A 14,939-nucleotide genomic window follows, 5' to 3' on the forward strand; every position below is an offset into this window, starting at 1 on the left:
TGTCAACGTCAGGCCAGGCATTCGAAAGAATACCTCCTCGCACATCATATTCTCCTGATACAATTTTCGAAATTTTCGAAAAGTTAATAACAAACTAATTTAGACTGAAATATATACGAAAATGTACTCAAAATGTAGCTAAGACTTCCGTCTAGATTCTTCAATAATAAAAGTGCGTAAATTATGCCCCTAAGGTATGGAAATTAATTATCTATTGCGTAGTAGTCTACTCGAAATAGTTTACCTACGAGTTTCAGCATTCCGCCGCTAGGTCTTGGCTACTAGTTTGATCGTTTTGCCGCTACACGGAATGGCGCTGCACGGAGATTTAAATAAAAAGGAAAGGAATTTCTCAGGAGATCTTTAATAATTAATTAATTATTGCAACTCCAGGTGCGATATTTTACGGAGTTATGCACGAAGGTTCATTCTAGCTCTGCAGATGATAAAATAACGCTAATTAATCGTAGAATGGTTTCTTAGACGCATTTTTCAAGAAACAAAGAGAGAGAGAGAGAGAGAGAGAGAGAGAGAGAGAGAGAGAGAGAGAGAGAAAGAGAACAAAAGTGTTCAACAATATTTTATGCTGCAGCTTCGAGATAATATAATTCCACACCACCGATGTCTTAAAAAAAAAAAAAATAAAAAATAGAAGGCGTGGACGTTGAAACTAAATAATTGTAGTACCGCGCGAATACGAAGAAAGAACACTGAGAGAAAAAGTATAAAGTTGTCAGAGACACTGGAACGCGTTTCTAACGAAATCAAATAGCTTAAAGTATTTATTAAAATACAATACAAAAATTTCCGTCCTCGTAAGAACCCGACGCGCTCGACGAGCCCTCCCGTGTTCGAACGGAAACCCGCTGAGGCTTTGATATATTATATCTAGAAATTGCACTTGATCGAACATGATCGAGATCGCAGTAGCCCGATCGTGGCGTCGGTTCGTCGGCGCGAGACGAACTGCGGGGCAATTAACGCGGTAAATAGGACGCCCGTGGTTTAATTGACTAAAATTAACGCGGCGATCTTAGCTAGAAAAGTATTGGCACAAACTGTCGCCACCATACGCGAGCAAAGGAGGAACATAGGCGTCGATTGATCGATCGATCATCTGCCGCGCGCTAATCGTCAATATTTCGACGATATATATTGCTATCAGAACTGGTACAAAGAACTTGGCACCTTCGAATTGACACGGTTCCATCACACACTCCCATTTTCCAACCATCCTTGGTCCCATCTTAGACTAACCCTAATCGTAATCAGAATGTCCGGTTCTCGGGGTCGAACACGTCGTTGTCCATCGGCTCGATCGGCGCTCGTCGCGCATTCATGCTAGAGGCTCCTAAAATCGTTCAGCTGCTCAGGCACTAATTCAAGGTATCGATCGCTACTCAGTCAGTCTTAAAGAAATTTCACCCCGATCGCTGCTGTAGTCATGATTGCTCGAGACACGTCGATTGATAAGGCTCGACGGAATGAGAGAGACGCTGCGCGCCCGGTTTCCTCGAGAAACAACGGCGTCTCCCGAAATCCTCCTGTTCCCTTACGTATACAGAATATGCCCGAAAATTACGCGACTTCCGGGAATCGCTTCTCGAGGCGATTCCAAGCAGCTTCTTCCTCAGCAAAAATTCGATCCGAGGCTTCGTTTACGAGTTATCGACGAAAAACGGCGATCAATGAGCGGCGAGAGGCGGCCGCGCAGAGCAGCCGAGCCAATCAGCGGGGCTCGGCGCCAGCCGCTCGTCGGCGCGGCCCGCCCAGCGCTGGTCGAGCTTGCCCTCCCATTGGCCGGCGTTTATCGCCGATAACTCGTAAACGGAGCCGCGGATCGAATTTTCGCTGAGGAAAAAGTTGCTCGGAATCACCTGGCGAACCTCTCTTTCTCGTTTCCCGGAAGTAAGGCAATTGATGCGACACCCTGCAGAGCCCCTCTATTTCAGAGCTACCCAAACACGCCCGATCTACGAGATCAGCCTCAGTTCAGCCTATAGAATCCTAAATTGGTGGACGAGTCGCGCAGGAAAACTCTGTCCTGCGATCATCGGACTAACACGAAGCTGCGCTCAGAGATCTCCGCGATCGTAGATCGCGGCGCGGAATCGGGATCGTCGAAGCATGGATCGTCGGTCGACAAAACGATCTCCTCCGTTACTTCTGCTGTCGCAGCTTCGACTGTAGATCCATGTTCATGCTATCGATCGAACTGGGGTAGAGCCTTCGATCGTTCCTCACGTGGCCGTCATCGGCGGCCCCGCTCGTGTCCAGGTACATCAACTCCATTTTATTGATCGTGGACGCGATCATTCGTGGCTTCGAGGCCTGCAACAAGACAACGAAGACGACGTTGATCCAAACAGCTCTGGGGAATATGCGGCATCGATGTCGAGAACAATTATAATTATATATATGTAGTATCGTAATTTAGTGGGTACGTTTAGGACGAGGAGGAGTGTTAGGCTTAGGAGGCCGTAGTTTTAAGACTTTGTATTAAAAGAGAAACGTTGGCGAAGGCCGGGTCAGATGAAAAGAACCCTTGGCGACGGAGAGCCGGCGGATGAGATTGTCACGTTTTTAGAAAAGCCAGGCATTGTGTCGAAGGAGCGTGTTCGGAGTGGACAGAGAGTGTTCGAGAGTCGTCGAGTGAGGAGCGTTGCAAGTTGTAAAATTAAGTGAAGTATTAGGGTGTCCCATAAGTTCTTTCCTTTTCTCTGATGCGAAATGATTACGCGATATTTATTGTTTAAAGTTGATTCATCGAGTTATATATGAACCGTTCTGCTCTATTACCTTCTTCCATCTCTCGGGAAGCCTCGCTATGCCGTCTTTCCAAAATTGTTGAGGCTTATTTGCAAAATATTGTTCAAGGTGCGTTCTTATTTCGCTTACGAATTTGAATCGTTTTTCACGGAGAGAATTTTTTAACGAGAAGAACAAGTAATAATCGGGATGGAGCAATGTCTGGAGAGTACGGTGGATGAGGTAGAACGTTCCAATCGAACTGCAATCATTTTTGTCTTGCGAACAACGCAACACGCGCGGCTTTGCGTTGTCGCGATGAAAAACGACGCCGTGTCGGTTCGCCAATTCTGGCCGTTTTTCTGCTATGGTGGCTTTCAATTCATCGAGTTGATTACAATATCTAGCCGAATTGATCGTTTCACCTTGAGGAAGGAGCTCGTAGTAGACTACGCCTTTCCAGTCCCACCAAACGCGCGAAAGAACTTTCTTCGGACGAAGTCCTGACTTCGCAACAATTGAGGAACTATTTCCCTTTGATCAAGTTCGTTCTCGATGCACATTTTGGTATAAAAACCAAGTCACGTCTCCAGTGACGAGTTGGAGAAGCAATTTCGAATCGATTCACATATCTCATCTTGATTAAATGCTTATGTACCGTTGTCCTGGGTATGTTGGTGGCATCCGCTATCTCGCGCACGCTGTATCGCGGATTTTCAGCGAGCATATCTTTGACAAGGTCCGCATCCGTCGTTGTTGGACGGCCGCTGCGGTCTTCGTCTTTCAAATCAAAATTGCCAGCTCTAAATCTCTCAAATCAATCGTGGACTGTCCTAATAGTCGTAGAACCATCACTGTAAACGGTACAAATCTCGTTTGCAGTGTCCTTTGCCCTATCACTTTCTTTAAAGCAATAAAGCATAACATGCCGCAAAAGCCAAAATAAGCATATATATATCCGCAAATATAAAGCATAACATGCCGCAAATATATATATATATATATATATATATATATATATATATATATATATATATATATATATATATATGCTTATTTTGGCTATCCATATCGAACGGCGCAGAAAAGATTTGATAAGGAACTTTGTCACCAACGAAGCATACTCTAAAAGAGCTCTGGGACGACTGCAACCGATACCCTAAACAGCCAAGAGATAAGCCCACGTGTTTATATAAACACAGCCAGTTAATGTCATTCGTAGCGCGGCGCGGAAAGAACTTATGGGACACCCTAATAGTTTTAATCCTAGTTGTAGGTACGGTACGCGTATAGTCCTTTCCTAATCGATACAGATTCTACATTGTTTAAATATTGTACAATTTCTACATATAATTCTACCTTATCGTTGGCTACCGAGTTGGCTCGCTGCCTGCTCAACAGGTACAGCAACGCTACGGTGAAGATCGTGAGCGATCCAACGAGAACTAAGATCGCTCCGATATACGTGAACACGTCGGACAGCGACAGCAACGTCTTCAGATCGTTCATGAACGTTTCCGTGGCCTCGACGTCCAGCGAGAACCACATCACTGGGAAGTAGATAGTCGGAACGTCCTTGAATAGCCTAAACACGAACGTCATTTAACGATTAAGATTCCTTTTTCCCCGTTACATTGCACGGATTAATTATATAATTAATATGGGCCATCGTCTTTGTTGAATGTATGCTCACTATAGCGAGTTGACCGCGGATTTTTATGCACTTATGGCAGAAATTGGCGTGTCGAATACAATACAGTGAAGGGATTAGGAAAATGTAAGAATCTCGTCGTTTTATTTTTAAGGTGTTGAAAGTATGAAAAGGAGAAATACAAAAATGTCCGAAAAATGTCCCATAAATATCCGCAGTCCGATAAGGAGACGCTATTTATTTGAAACGTACTTACGACACAATCTTTGATGATTCTAGGAGCACGTTCACCTGCAGCCTCGCCGACACTTTCAGCGGAATGCCCGTTGCCTGAAAGAACGTTCGCAATTATGGTTAATAATAATTCAGAATTACGGTTAATTATACTTCACAATTATTATTAATATTAATATAATTCATTTAACCGTCGTTGTGATTGTTATAATTATATAATTATATATAATAATAATATATTAATATATATTATAATATATAATATAATATATATATAAATAATAATTTAATATATATATAATATATTATATATTATAATAATAATATATATATATATATATAATATAATATAATATATAATAATATATAATATTAATATAATATATATATATAATATATATATATATATATTATTATTATATATAATTATATAATTATAACAATCACAACGACGGTTAAATGAATTATGACAACGAACTGACCGGTTCGAGGATGATGATGAAATCATGCTTGTCCTCGTCCGGGTTCAACCCGACGACTTTATCCCGAAGATTAGGATCGGCTCTGTTAAAATGAGGCAGACTGGCGAACACTGGTGCGCCGTAGCGGCAGGAACTGACGTTCATCAGGCCCACGGGGGTGCATCTTCCGTTGCAGAAACAATTGCCTATGTTTACGATGTCTGGGTCTTCGTCGGGCGGGTCTGTCACTTCCGCGGAGTGCTCCGCCTCGAAGAAGTCTTCGGTCGTTGTCGTAGATTCGAAGTACTTCGCTTGCTCGTGAGGGTAACGTCTTCTCGTATTGTTGCCGAGAGTCTTCTCGCTGAGGATGTACCGGTAGCCTTCCACCCCCATGTGCAAAGTGGAATCGGAATACTCGTACGTTAACGGTCTGAACAACGAACGGAGAAACGATAAGAAATACTGTTCTAAAAATGTAGCGAAGTGAGTAAAACAATATAATGTTGCCTGGATAACGTAATTTTGGGGATGAAAAATCATCGGATTTTATGGAGTCGGTCTGAATCGAATTTACAGTGCTTTCTTGTGGAAATTTGTTAACGCTAGAGAGCTTAAATTAAAGCTGAAAGTATCTACTTTAAGATAGGGTAAATGTTATTAAATTGAAATACCTTGAACCCTTTGAAAAATTGGAAAAACTGAACCCATGAAATTCGAAGATTTTAAAGGAAAGTACAAATGGATTTTCAGTGGCTTTCCCGTGGGGCTGATTTTACGGTATGGCACCTAAATGAAAGCTGGAAGAGTCTACTTTAAGATAGAGTGAATGTTATTGAATTGAAATATCTTGAACCCTTTGAAAAATTCGGAAAACTCAACCCATTATAAAAAAGAAAAATCATAGAAAATTCGAGGATTTCGAAGAGAAGTTCGGATGAATTCCCGTGGGGCTAATATTATGCAACGACACTCGAATGAAAGCTGGAAGAGTCTACTATAAGATAGGGTAAACGGGATTAAATTAGAATCGCGGAGATACTATGAAAAATTTTAAAAGCTCAGCCCACGACAGAAATGGAAGATCAGCGAAATCTTGACGATTTCGAAGGGAAGTTCGGACGGATTTTAAATAGCTTTTCCGTGGGGCTAATTTAATGCCAAGGTGCTCGATCGGAAGCTGAAAGAGTCTACTTAAAGATAGGGTAACTGAGATTAAATGGCGATATCTTAAACCCTTCGAAAAATTGGAAAAACTGAAACCATGGCAAAAATGGAAAATCAGTGAAAATTCGGCGATTTTAAAGGGAAGCTCAGATGGATTTTAAATGGCTTTCCGTGGGAATAAATTTATGCCATTGTGCTCGAATGAAAGCTGAAAGAGTCTACTTTAAGACACGGTAAATGCGATTAAATTGGTATCGCGGGAATACTATGAAAAATCTGAAAAACTTAACCTATGACAAAAATGGAAAATCAGTGAAAATTGGACAATTTCCAAGGGAGGTTCATATGGAGTTTAAATGACTTTTCTGTGGGCCCAATTTTATGCTATGGAGCTTAAATGAAAGCTGGAGGAGTCTACTTTAAGAGAAGGTTAATGAAATTAAATTAGAATTGCGAAGATAGAACGAAAAATTTGAAAAACTCAACCCATGACAAAAATGGAAAATCAGAGAAAATTCCTAGATTTCAAAGGGAAGTTCCGATGAATTTTCTGTTATATTCCCGTTAGAATATTTCGATGCACGATGCCTCAAGTGAAAGCCAAAAGTGTCTGCTTCAAGTCGCGCTAATTTATATCAAATAATAATCTCGAAATCATTTCGCAGAATTGAAAGATCCCGAAGAAGACAAACGAACTCACCCCCGAGCTCGCGTTTACATGTCAGAAAAATATCAAAGTTAAATTCCCATTATCTTACCGAAACGAGTCGAACATATATGGTCAACAAATTTAATTACTATTACACGCTCGCTTTGAGTGCCGGCAGACTGACTGACACCGGGGGGTAGCGGGGCGGCTTTCGAACAGGATTTGCCGGACGATCCAATTTACATGTCTCGAAGGTTAATGCGTCGATCGTGGGAATTAGGATTGTCGAAGGTTCGTCGACGCTCAATTTAGCGCTCGCAGACGAGACTAATTAATGAACGACCGGCCGCGGCTTCCCTTTCTCGTTGTCACCGTCCGCGAGCTACTGACCTGCACAATTCGCCGCTGAACAGCGAGATTTCGTCCTTTTGACGATACGGCGGCCAGAACTCGCCGGCGCTGCCCTCGACCACGTTGCAAGGGCTCCTGAAGAACTTGGTGGTGTCCTTGTAGTTCCACTTCTTCAGCACGCCGAACTGACTCACGTCCGCAGCCCCTGTGTCCATGTTGAAGTGGCCGTCGAACATCGTCGAGCCGTTTCTCTGCCCAAACAGAGCGCATTTCTCGAGAAATCGTTTACGAATTAAAACGAGAACCGACGACACAGCTGGCTCTCTGTTGCTCGCGTCGCTTCCGTCGGGCTCCGTCCGACAAGTCGGACGTCGAAAAAACGGAGCACGAGGACGAGGCTGCGTCGCGAGGCGCGCAGCATTGGCCCGGACATAATAAATGTTGCACGCGTGACGCGCGACAAATTAAATCATAATATGCCTCCCATTGCTTTTCATTCGTCATTCAGCGACCTACACGTGACCCGTCCTATTCACCGGCAATTTAAGTCTCGCTGCGGATAATTTATCGCCGACTGCAATGCCGTTGCTGCCGCAACGCGCGCAAATCGCATCTTCGACCTTCCGCGCGCCCTCGACACAATTAAATAAACAATATCGCCAGCCGAGACGCGATGCTCCTCCCGCCGAAGAAACGGTCGCAGCGACGAGACGAGAGATCGATGCGTAGCCTAAGAAAATCTCACCATGTAGAACCAGCCGAATTTGTCGAACGGCGGAATGTCGTCATCCGCGACGGCTGCCACGCGTCCGAGCTTGATCAGATTGTCCTCGTAGCCGGCGAATATCAGCTCGTTCACCGTCTTCGTGGTGTGCACCTCCGAGGAGGACAGCATCAACGACAGGGTGCTCTGCAGCATTTGGTCCCAGTAGCGCGTCTTGTGCTTCGCCGACTGCGAACACACCCGGTTTAATTAATCAGATTCATTAGGTATGATTAATTAGTCGGATTCGTCGAGCCTGCGGTTCGAGCGCGCCGTTTTCTAATCGAGATTGTTTAACGTATGGGGAAATAGTTTTCGTCGGTCTTTTATTAGGCGACGCGACTGGAATTAAAGCTGTAAGCGTCTAGTTTGAGATAGGGTGTAATAAATTGGGGTAGAATGAGGAGATCATCGAGGGAAGTGAGAAAGAGCTGACCATTGACGGTATAGAAAATGCCTCGAATTTTAAGGGTAGTTCGAAGTTGATTTTCAAGGGAGATTTCAACACGATTTTGAGTTATGTTCCCGTAAGACTTTTATTATGCGACATAGCTGAAATTAAAGTTAAAAGTGTCTACTTTAAGATAGGCTAAATTAGATTGAATGAGAATCGCGGAATCACTTTGCAAAATTAGGAAAACTCGGACCGTGACAAAAACGAAAAATGGACAAAAATCTCGTGAACCTAAAGGGAGGTTCTGATGGATTTTATATTATGTTTCCATAGGACTTTTATTATGCGACGTAGCTGAAATTAAAGCCGGAAGTGTCTACTTTAAGATAGGCTAAATTAGATTGAATGAAGATCGCGAAATCACTTTGAAAAATTAGGAAAACTCGGACCGCGACAAAAATGAAAAATGGACAAAAATCTCGCGAACCTAAGGGGAGGTTTGAATGTATGTTAAATTATGTTCCCGTAGGACTTTTATTATGCGACATAGCTGAAATTAAAGTTAAAAGTGTCTACTTTAAGATAGGCTAAATTAGATTGAATGAGAATCGCGGAATCACTTTGAAAAATTAGGAAAACTCGGACCGTGACAAAAATGAAAAATGGGCAAAAATCTCGTGAACCTAAAGGGAGGTTCTGATGGATTTTATATTATGTTTCCATAGGACTTTTATTATGCGACGTAGCTGAAATTAAAGCCGGAAGTGTCTACTTTAAGATAGGCTAAATTAGATTGAATGAGAATCGCAGAATCACTTTGCAAAATTAGGAAAACTCGGACCGTGACAAAAATGAAAAGTCGACAAAAATCTCGCGTAACTAAGGGGAGGTTTGGATGGATGTTAAATTATATTCCCGTAGGACTTTTATTATGCGACATAGCTGAAATTAAAGCTAGAAGTGTCTACTTTAAGATAGATTAAATTAGATTCAATGAGAATCGCGTAAATGCTTTGGAAAATTATAAAATCTCGGACCGTGACAAAAGATGAAAAATCAATAAAAATCTCGGCGGAAGGGATACTATGAAGTCCGGATGGATATTAACCTATGTTTCCGACGGACTATTTCCATACAACCATGCTTAAATGAAAGCTAGAAGCCTCTACTTTAAGATAGGACACAATAGAAAAAGACAGCTTGACCAAATCATTTTAAAAAATTGCGAGATTGTTGATTGTAAAGGGAATCTTCACGATCGTTCAATCCTTTCAGTAGACTCGAAACAGGTTTCGACGAGTACGAAAAATTTCTGCGTAGATTTTTCTTATCGATTGCACGACTTAGTATTCTCGGAAAAATACAAAATCGACCATCGAAAGAGATCTAAGATAGGAACAAGTTCTTTTTTTCTTTTGCGTAGAGGCGTCAACGATACGAAGGCGGTCAATGTTTTGACACGTTGTTGAATCAAAGAGATACCGTCGGACGAAAGAGCTTCGATTTTTACGCGGGGAACAATTTAACATACCGCGCCCTAAAGTGGACACAACGATTCATTAAAATTCGAACACGTGGCGTGCTCGCGCGCGTGCTCGGTGCAAGCGAATAAATTTCGTTGACGACCGATTAATCGCCAATTTCGCAGCGGCAAATAAGAGCGATTCGCGAATATAACCGTGAATCACGACCGCTATGAAACACTGCGAAAGAGCGTAGGTCAATGTATTCGCTGATGGCGAGTCGAATCGATTTCCAAGGCTTCCAACGATATCGGAGCATCTTCGGCGATTTTTCGTATCTTCACTGTCACGATCGTAATATCTCGCAGCATTGCTGGTCTCTCGAAGACGCGATAAATTATTAATCGCAAATAATCATAAATAATCGTAAATAATTTTAATAATTTTAACTTCAATCATTTCTGATGCAGCGAAATGTAATCTATTGTTTGCATCTGCCCAGCATGAGTCATCGGGGCAAACGGATTTTTTGCTCTCGCTTCAATAGATAAGGGTTGAAAATAAATGAAATAAGAAAAACGGAAAAAGATGAATAAAATAGAACAAAACAGAAAGGATAAATGAAATAGAACAAAGCAGAGAAGATAAATGAAATAGAACAAAGCAGAGAAGATAAATGAAATAGAACAAAGCAGAGAAGATAAATAAAATAGAACAAAACAGAAAAGATAAATAAAATAAAAAGAAACAAAAAAGACAGATCAAAAGAAACAAAAAAGATAAAGATGAATAAAATAGAAGAAAAACAAAATCAATGTCCGATAAAAACGAACGATAATTATTCGCGATCCGACGTAATATTTTCAACAAAATCGTTTAACAACAACAGTTCCAACTCCTCTCATGCTACGACAGAAACGCGTCTATTAAATCCACGTTTCCTCGATCTCAATTTCCGCGTCGTTTCTGCGATGCATAAACATTTCCGCATAACAATCGGCAGCGATCTACGCGCGTTCCCATCTCGCGCGATCGATGCGTTATTATTCGCGCGATTTGTGCACCGCGTCGTTCGCGCGCAATCAATTTCACCGCTATTCTCGTGATCAACGGCGAGAAAGAAAAGAAAAGAAAAGGAAAGAACGTTTCCCGGTCGACGAAGAGGCGGAGGAAATCGTACATAAAAAATCGATCGGCCGCTAATTTGATCCGTCACGCGGCCGCTTAATCGCGAGCGCCGCGGTTTATCGACGCGCGTAGAATTCACGCGGCCGTGTAAAGATTAAACGCGGCGTTTAAACGTATTATTAAACGACGATTCAAGGTCGCTGTACTCACGATCGCGACGGTGTTCAGCTGCGTGATTTTGTCGCTCAAAGAGCCGTTGGTCAGTTCCGGCTCGAAGTACCACCATCGACGATAGAAGAAGCTGACGGTACTGTTCTCCGGATGGAACGTCACGTTCGCCTTCTGACGGATTTCCCTGTAAAAAAGACGACGTTAGATTACCCTGTATATGCTCTATGAAATCGATCTTCATGGATCTAGTCGACTTTTACATTGGAAATGGAAATCAATTTTTAGGGAATAAGTTGATTTTTATGGCACTGAATTGACTTTTGTGGAGCAAGTTGATTTTTGTGGCATTGAATTGAATTTTGTGGCATTGAATTGAATTTTGTGGCATTGAATTGAATTTCGTGGCATTGAATTGAATTTTGTGGCATTGAATTGAATTTCGTGGCATTGAATTGAATTTCGTGGCATTGAATTGAATTTTGTGGCATTGAATTGAATTTCGTGGCATTGAATTGAATTTCGTGGCATTGAATTGAATTTCGTGGCATTGAATTGAATTCTGTGGCATTGAATTGAATTTTGTGGCATTGAATTGAATTTCGTGGCATTGAATTGAATTTCGTGGCATTGAATTGAATTTCGTGGCATTGAATTGAATTTCGTGGCATTGAATTGACTTTGTGGCATGAATTGACTTTTGTTAAGCAAGTTGAGTTTTGTGGAACAACTTGACTTTGATACAATAAATTGATTTGTATGAAATAACTTGATTTTTATCAAATAAATTGACTTTTATAGAATAAATTGCCTCGTATGAAATAACTTGACTTTTATCACATAAATTGAATAGAATATAGAATCAAATAATATATATAGAATAGAATATAGAATAGTATAGAATACAATTTAGAATCTCTAGAATATAATAAATTGAATATGATAAATTGAACATAATAAAAATAGAATATAATAAATTGGACATAATAAATTGAACATAATAAATAGAATATAATAAATTGAACATAATAAATTGAATATAAAATAAAAATTGCCTCGTACGAAATAACTTGATTCTTATAGAATAGCTTGCTACAAGTAAATAATAAATAATGAATCGACTTTTTACAGAACAAATCGACTTTCATCCGGGACACCGACTTTCGTAAAAAAATGATGCTGACTGGGCAGATCATTATTAACGATTACACAATCCCGTCTAGGCCGTCGTTTATCGACATGCACGACGATTGATGCAGTCGCGATAAAAACCGGAAACACGGTGCGCACCTGAGCAAATGCGATTTGCACGGTTATTTTTTCGCTTGAAATGCAACAAGTGCACTTCTACAATTTGTATCGAGTCTAGTGGAACTTTTCTGTATCGAATGTGTTTGATCTAGAGTATTTCCTGATAAGCCACCGCGGCTTGTAAACAACCGATCGAAGAGGAAAACGCGGTTCATTTTTTATGGTTCACGCTGTCTACGTTTGATTTTTCAATGTTTGTCGGTCGAATTACGAGCGGTGTCAACAGTTCATTTCGCTTCGTTGTTAGTTCATTTAATCTACTTAATACATTTAATGTATTTAATCTATTTTCTTCAGCTTGTAAGCAAAAATGGACAATTTCGGGCTCATTTTTGTATTTGCCGATTCTCAGCAATTATAAAAACGAGGTGCAAGGCTCGAATAATTGTGTCTCTTCCCTCTCGTCCATTTTTGCATAGAATCTGAGGGACAATTTCAGAGAATTTATTATATTTGCTAAAATCAGCAGCAGTTGTATCTCGCTCGAGTAGGGAGATTCGATCGCGAAGGATTAAAAATCGTCGGATTAAAATCGTCGGATTAAAAATCGTCGGATTAAAAATCGTCGGATTAAAAATCGCCGGATTAAAAATCGCCGGATTAAAAATCGCCGGATTAAAAATCGCCGGATTAAAAACGTGCGATGCTATTCCTCGTTCCTGACCTACGCTAAATTCTTGAGAAGATTTCAGGACCGTCGTGTTACACAATTCGCCATTGGGTGGGCAGTTTCGATAACGGAGAAGAATGTTTACCGATCGCCATAATGCCGGTTAGTCCGACGGTGGACGGAAACCTCGGAATTAGGGAGAATTAGGGAGAATTAGGTGAGCTCGCGAACCGTGCAACGTGCAATTAAGAAGCCAGATGTTTAGAATCGACTCCGCGGAGCTTGACTGCCAATTAAGGGTCGCGAGCGAACGAGCGAATCGGCGAATACGCGAATTCACTGTGTGGGCTGGAAACCAGTTTATAGAGTAGACAATTATTTTGCGTTACCGCATGCTTATTAATTATGTTACGTTACCATATATTTATTAATTATATTGTTTTATCACATGTTTATTTATTATTATGCGTTATTAGAAGCTTTCAGGTTATAGCATTCTTTGGTCTATACTTTGAATGGATGTTACAGTGCTTTCCACTGGGAATTTAATAACGTTTGATGACTCAAATTAAAGCTGAAAGTGTCTACTTTAACGCAGTATACAATAAATTATAAAAGAATCGCGATGTCGTATCTATAAATTATAAAATTCCTATGACCAATTTTAAATGCAATTCTCGACTTGAGAAACTGAGATAAGGAAAACTTCAAGTTAATTTTAATTGACGTTTCCGTAAGTATTTAATAACTTAATTTAGCTGAAAGTAAAGCTAAAAGTATCTACTTTAAGATTAGGTACAATGTGTGGCATAGGAAAGAGAAACGAAATCATTTTGAAAAATTAAAAATCCCGACAAGTGTTTCGAAGAATGATACTCCGATTTTAAAGGGAAAGTTCAAACCGATTTGAAGTGACGCTCCTAACGAAGTTTTTCAACACGACTTAGCTTACATGAAAGCTAAAAGTATCTACTCTAACGTAGTATACAATAAATTATAAAAGAATCGCGATGTCGTATCTATAAATTATAAAATTCCTATGACCAATTTTAAATGCAATTCTCGACTTGAGAAACTGAGATAAGGAAAACTTCAAGTTAATTTTAATTGACGTTTCCGTAAGTATTTAATAACTTAATTTAGCTGAAAGTAAAGCTAAAAGTATCTACTTTAAGATTAGGTGCAATGTGTGGCATAGGAAAGAGAAACGAAATCATTTTGAAAAATTAAAAATCCCGACAAGTGTTTCGAAGAATCATACTCCGATTTTAAAGGGAAAGTTCAAACCGATTTGAAGTGACGCTCCTAACGAAGTTTTTCAACACGACTTAGCTTACATGAAAGCTAAAAGTATCTACTCTAACGTAGTATACAATAAATTATAAAAGGATCGCGATGTCGAATGTAAAAATTAAAAAATTCCTATGACAAATCTAAATGGAAGTCTCGACTTGGGAAACTGAGATAAGGAAAACTTCACAAGTGAATGCTAATTGACGTCCGCGTGGGTATTTAATAACTTAATTTAGCTGAAAATAAAGCTAAAATTATCTACTTTAACACAGTGTACAATAAACGAACAAAGAATCGCGATGTCGCATTTAAAAATCGAGAAATACCGACCATCGACGTCCAGGAAAGCGATGCGAATTTCAAGGAAGAATTCAAATCGATTATTAATTAATATACAACAAAATATTTACATGAAAAATTGAATTTCGACGACGCTAAACGGAGATTCCGTCGTGGAGCGGCGACGATTAGAGGAGCCGTGATTCGATGTTCTAGCCTACATATCCGTAGTACGTGTCTCTCGTTGATTAGATTTGACGCGACAATTGCCG

At 40.4% G+C, this 14,939-nt stretch overlaps 1 protein-coding gene across 2 annotated transcripts in view; it reads right to left on the bottom strand.

The window, feature by feature from the left end:
- Nucleotides 1-769: 769 nt before the first annotated feature.
- LOC117227168 (protein croquemort) overlaps nt 770-14,939 on the bottom strand; it is a 34,965-nt gene continuing 20,795 nt past the window's right edge. For both annotated transcript variants that reach the window (XM_076518482.1, XM_033482182.2), the window contains exons 4-10: nt 11,217-11,361; nt 8,004-8,210; nt 7,298-7,509; nt 5,116-5,524; nt 4,656-4,729; nt 4,108-4,333; nt 770-2,331 (exon numbers count right to left, since the gene is read on the bottom strand). In XM_076518482.1, the coding sequence (XP_076374597.1) occupies nt 2,161-2,331; nt 4,108-4,333; nt 4,656-4,729; nt 5,116-5,524; nt 7,298-7,509; nt 8,004-8,210; nt 11,217-11,361 (1,444 nt within the window). In that variant the 3' untranslated portion in view covers nt 770-2,160. The remainder of the gene's footprint in view (nt 2,332-4,107; nt 4,334-4,655; nt 4,730-5,115; nt 5,525-7,297; nt 7,510-8,003; nt 8,211-11,216; nt 11,362-14,939) is intronic.

Source organism: Megalopta genalis, chromosome 2 (assembly GCF_051020955.1).
Source record: "Megalopta genalis isolate 19385.01 chromosome 2, iyMegGena1_principal, whole genome shotgun sequence".
Classification (NCBI taxonomy): domain Eukaryota; kingdom Metazoa; phylum Arthropoda; class Insecta; order Hymenoptera; family Halictidae; genus Megalopta; species Megalopta genalis.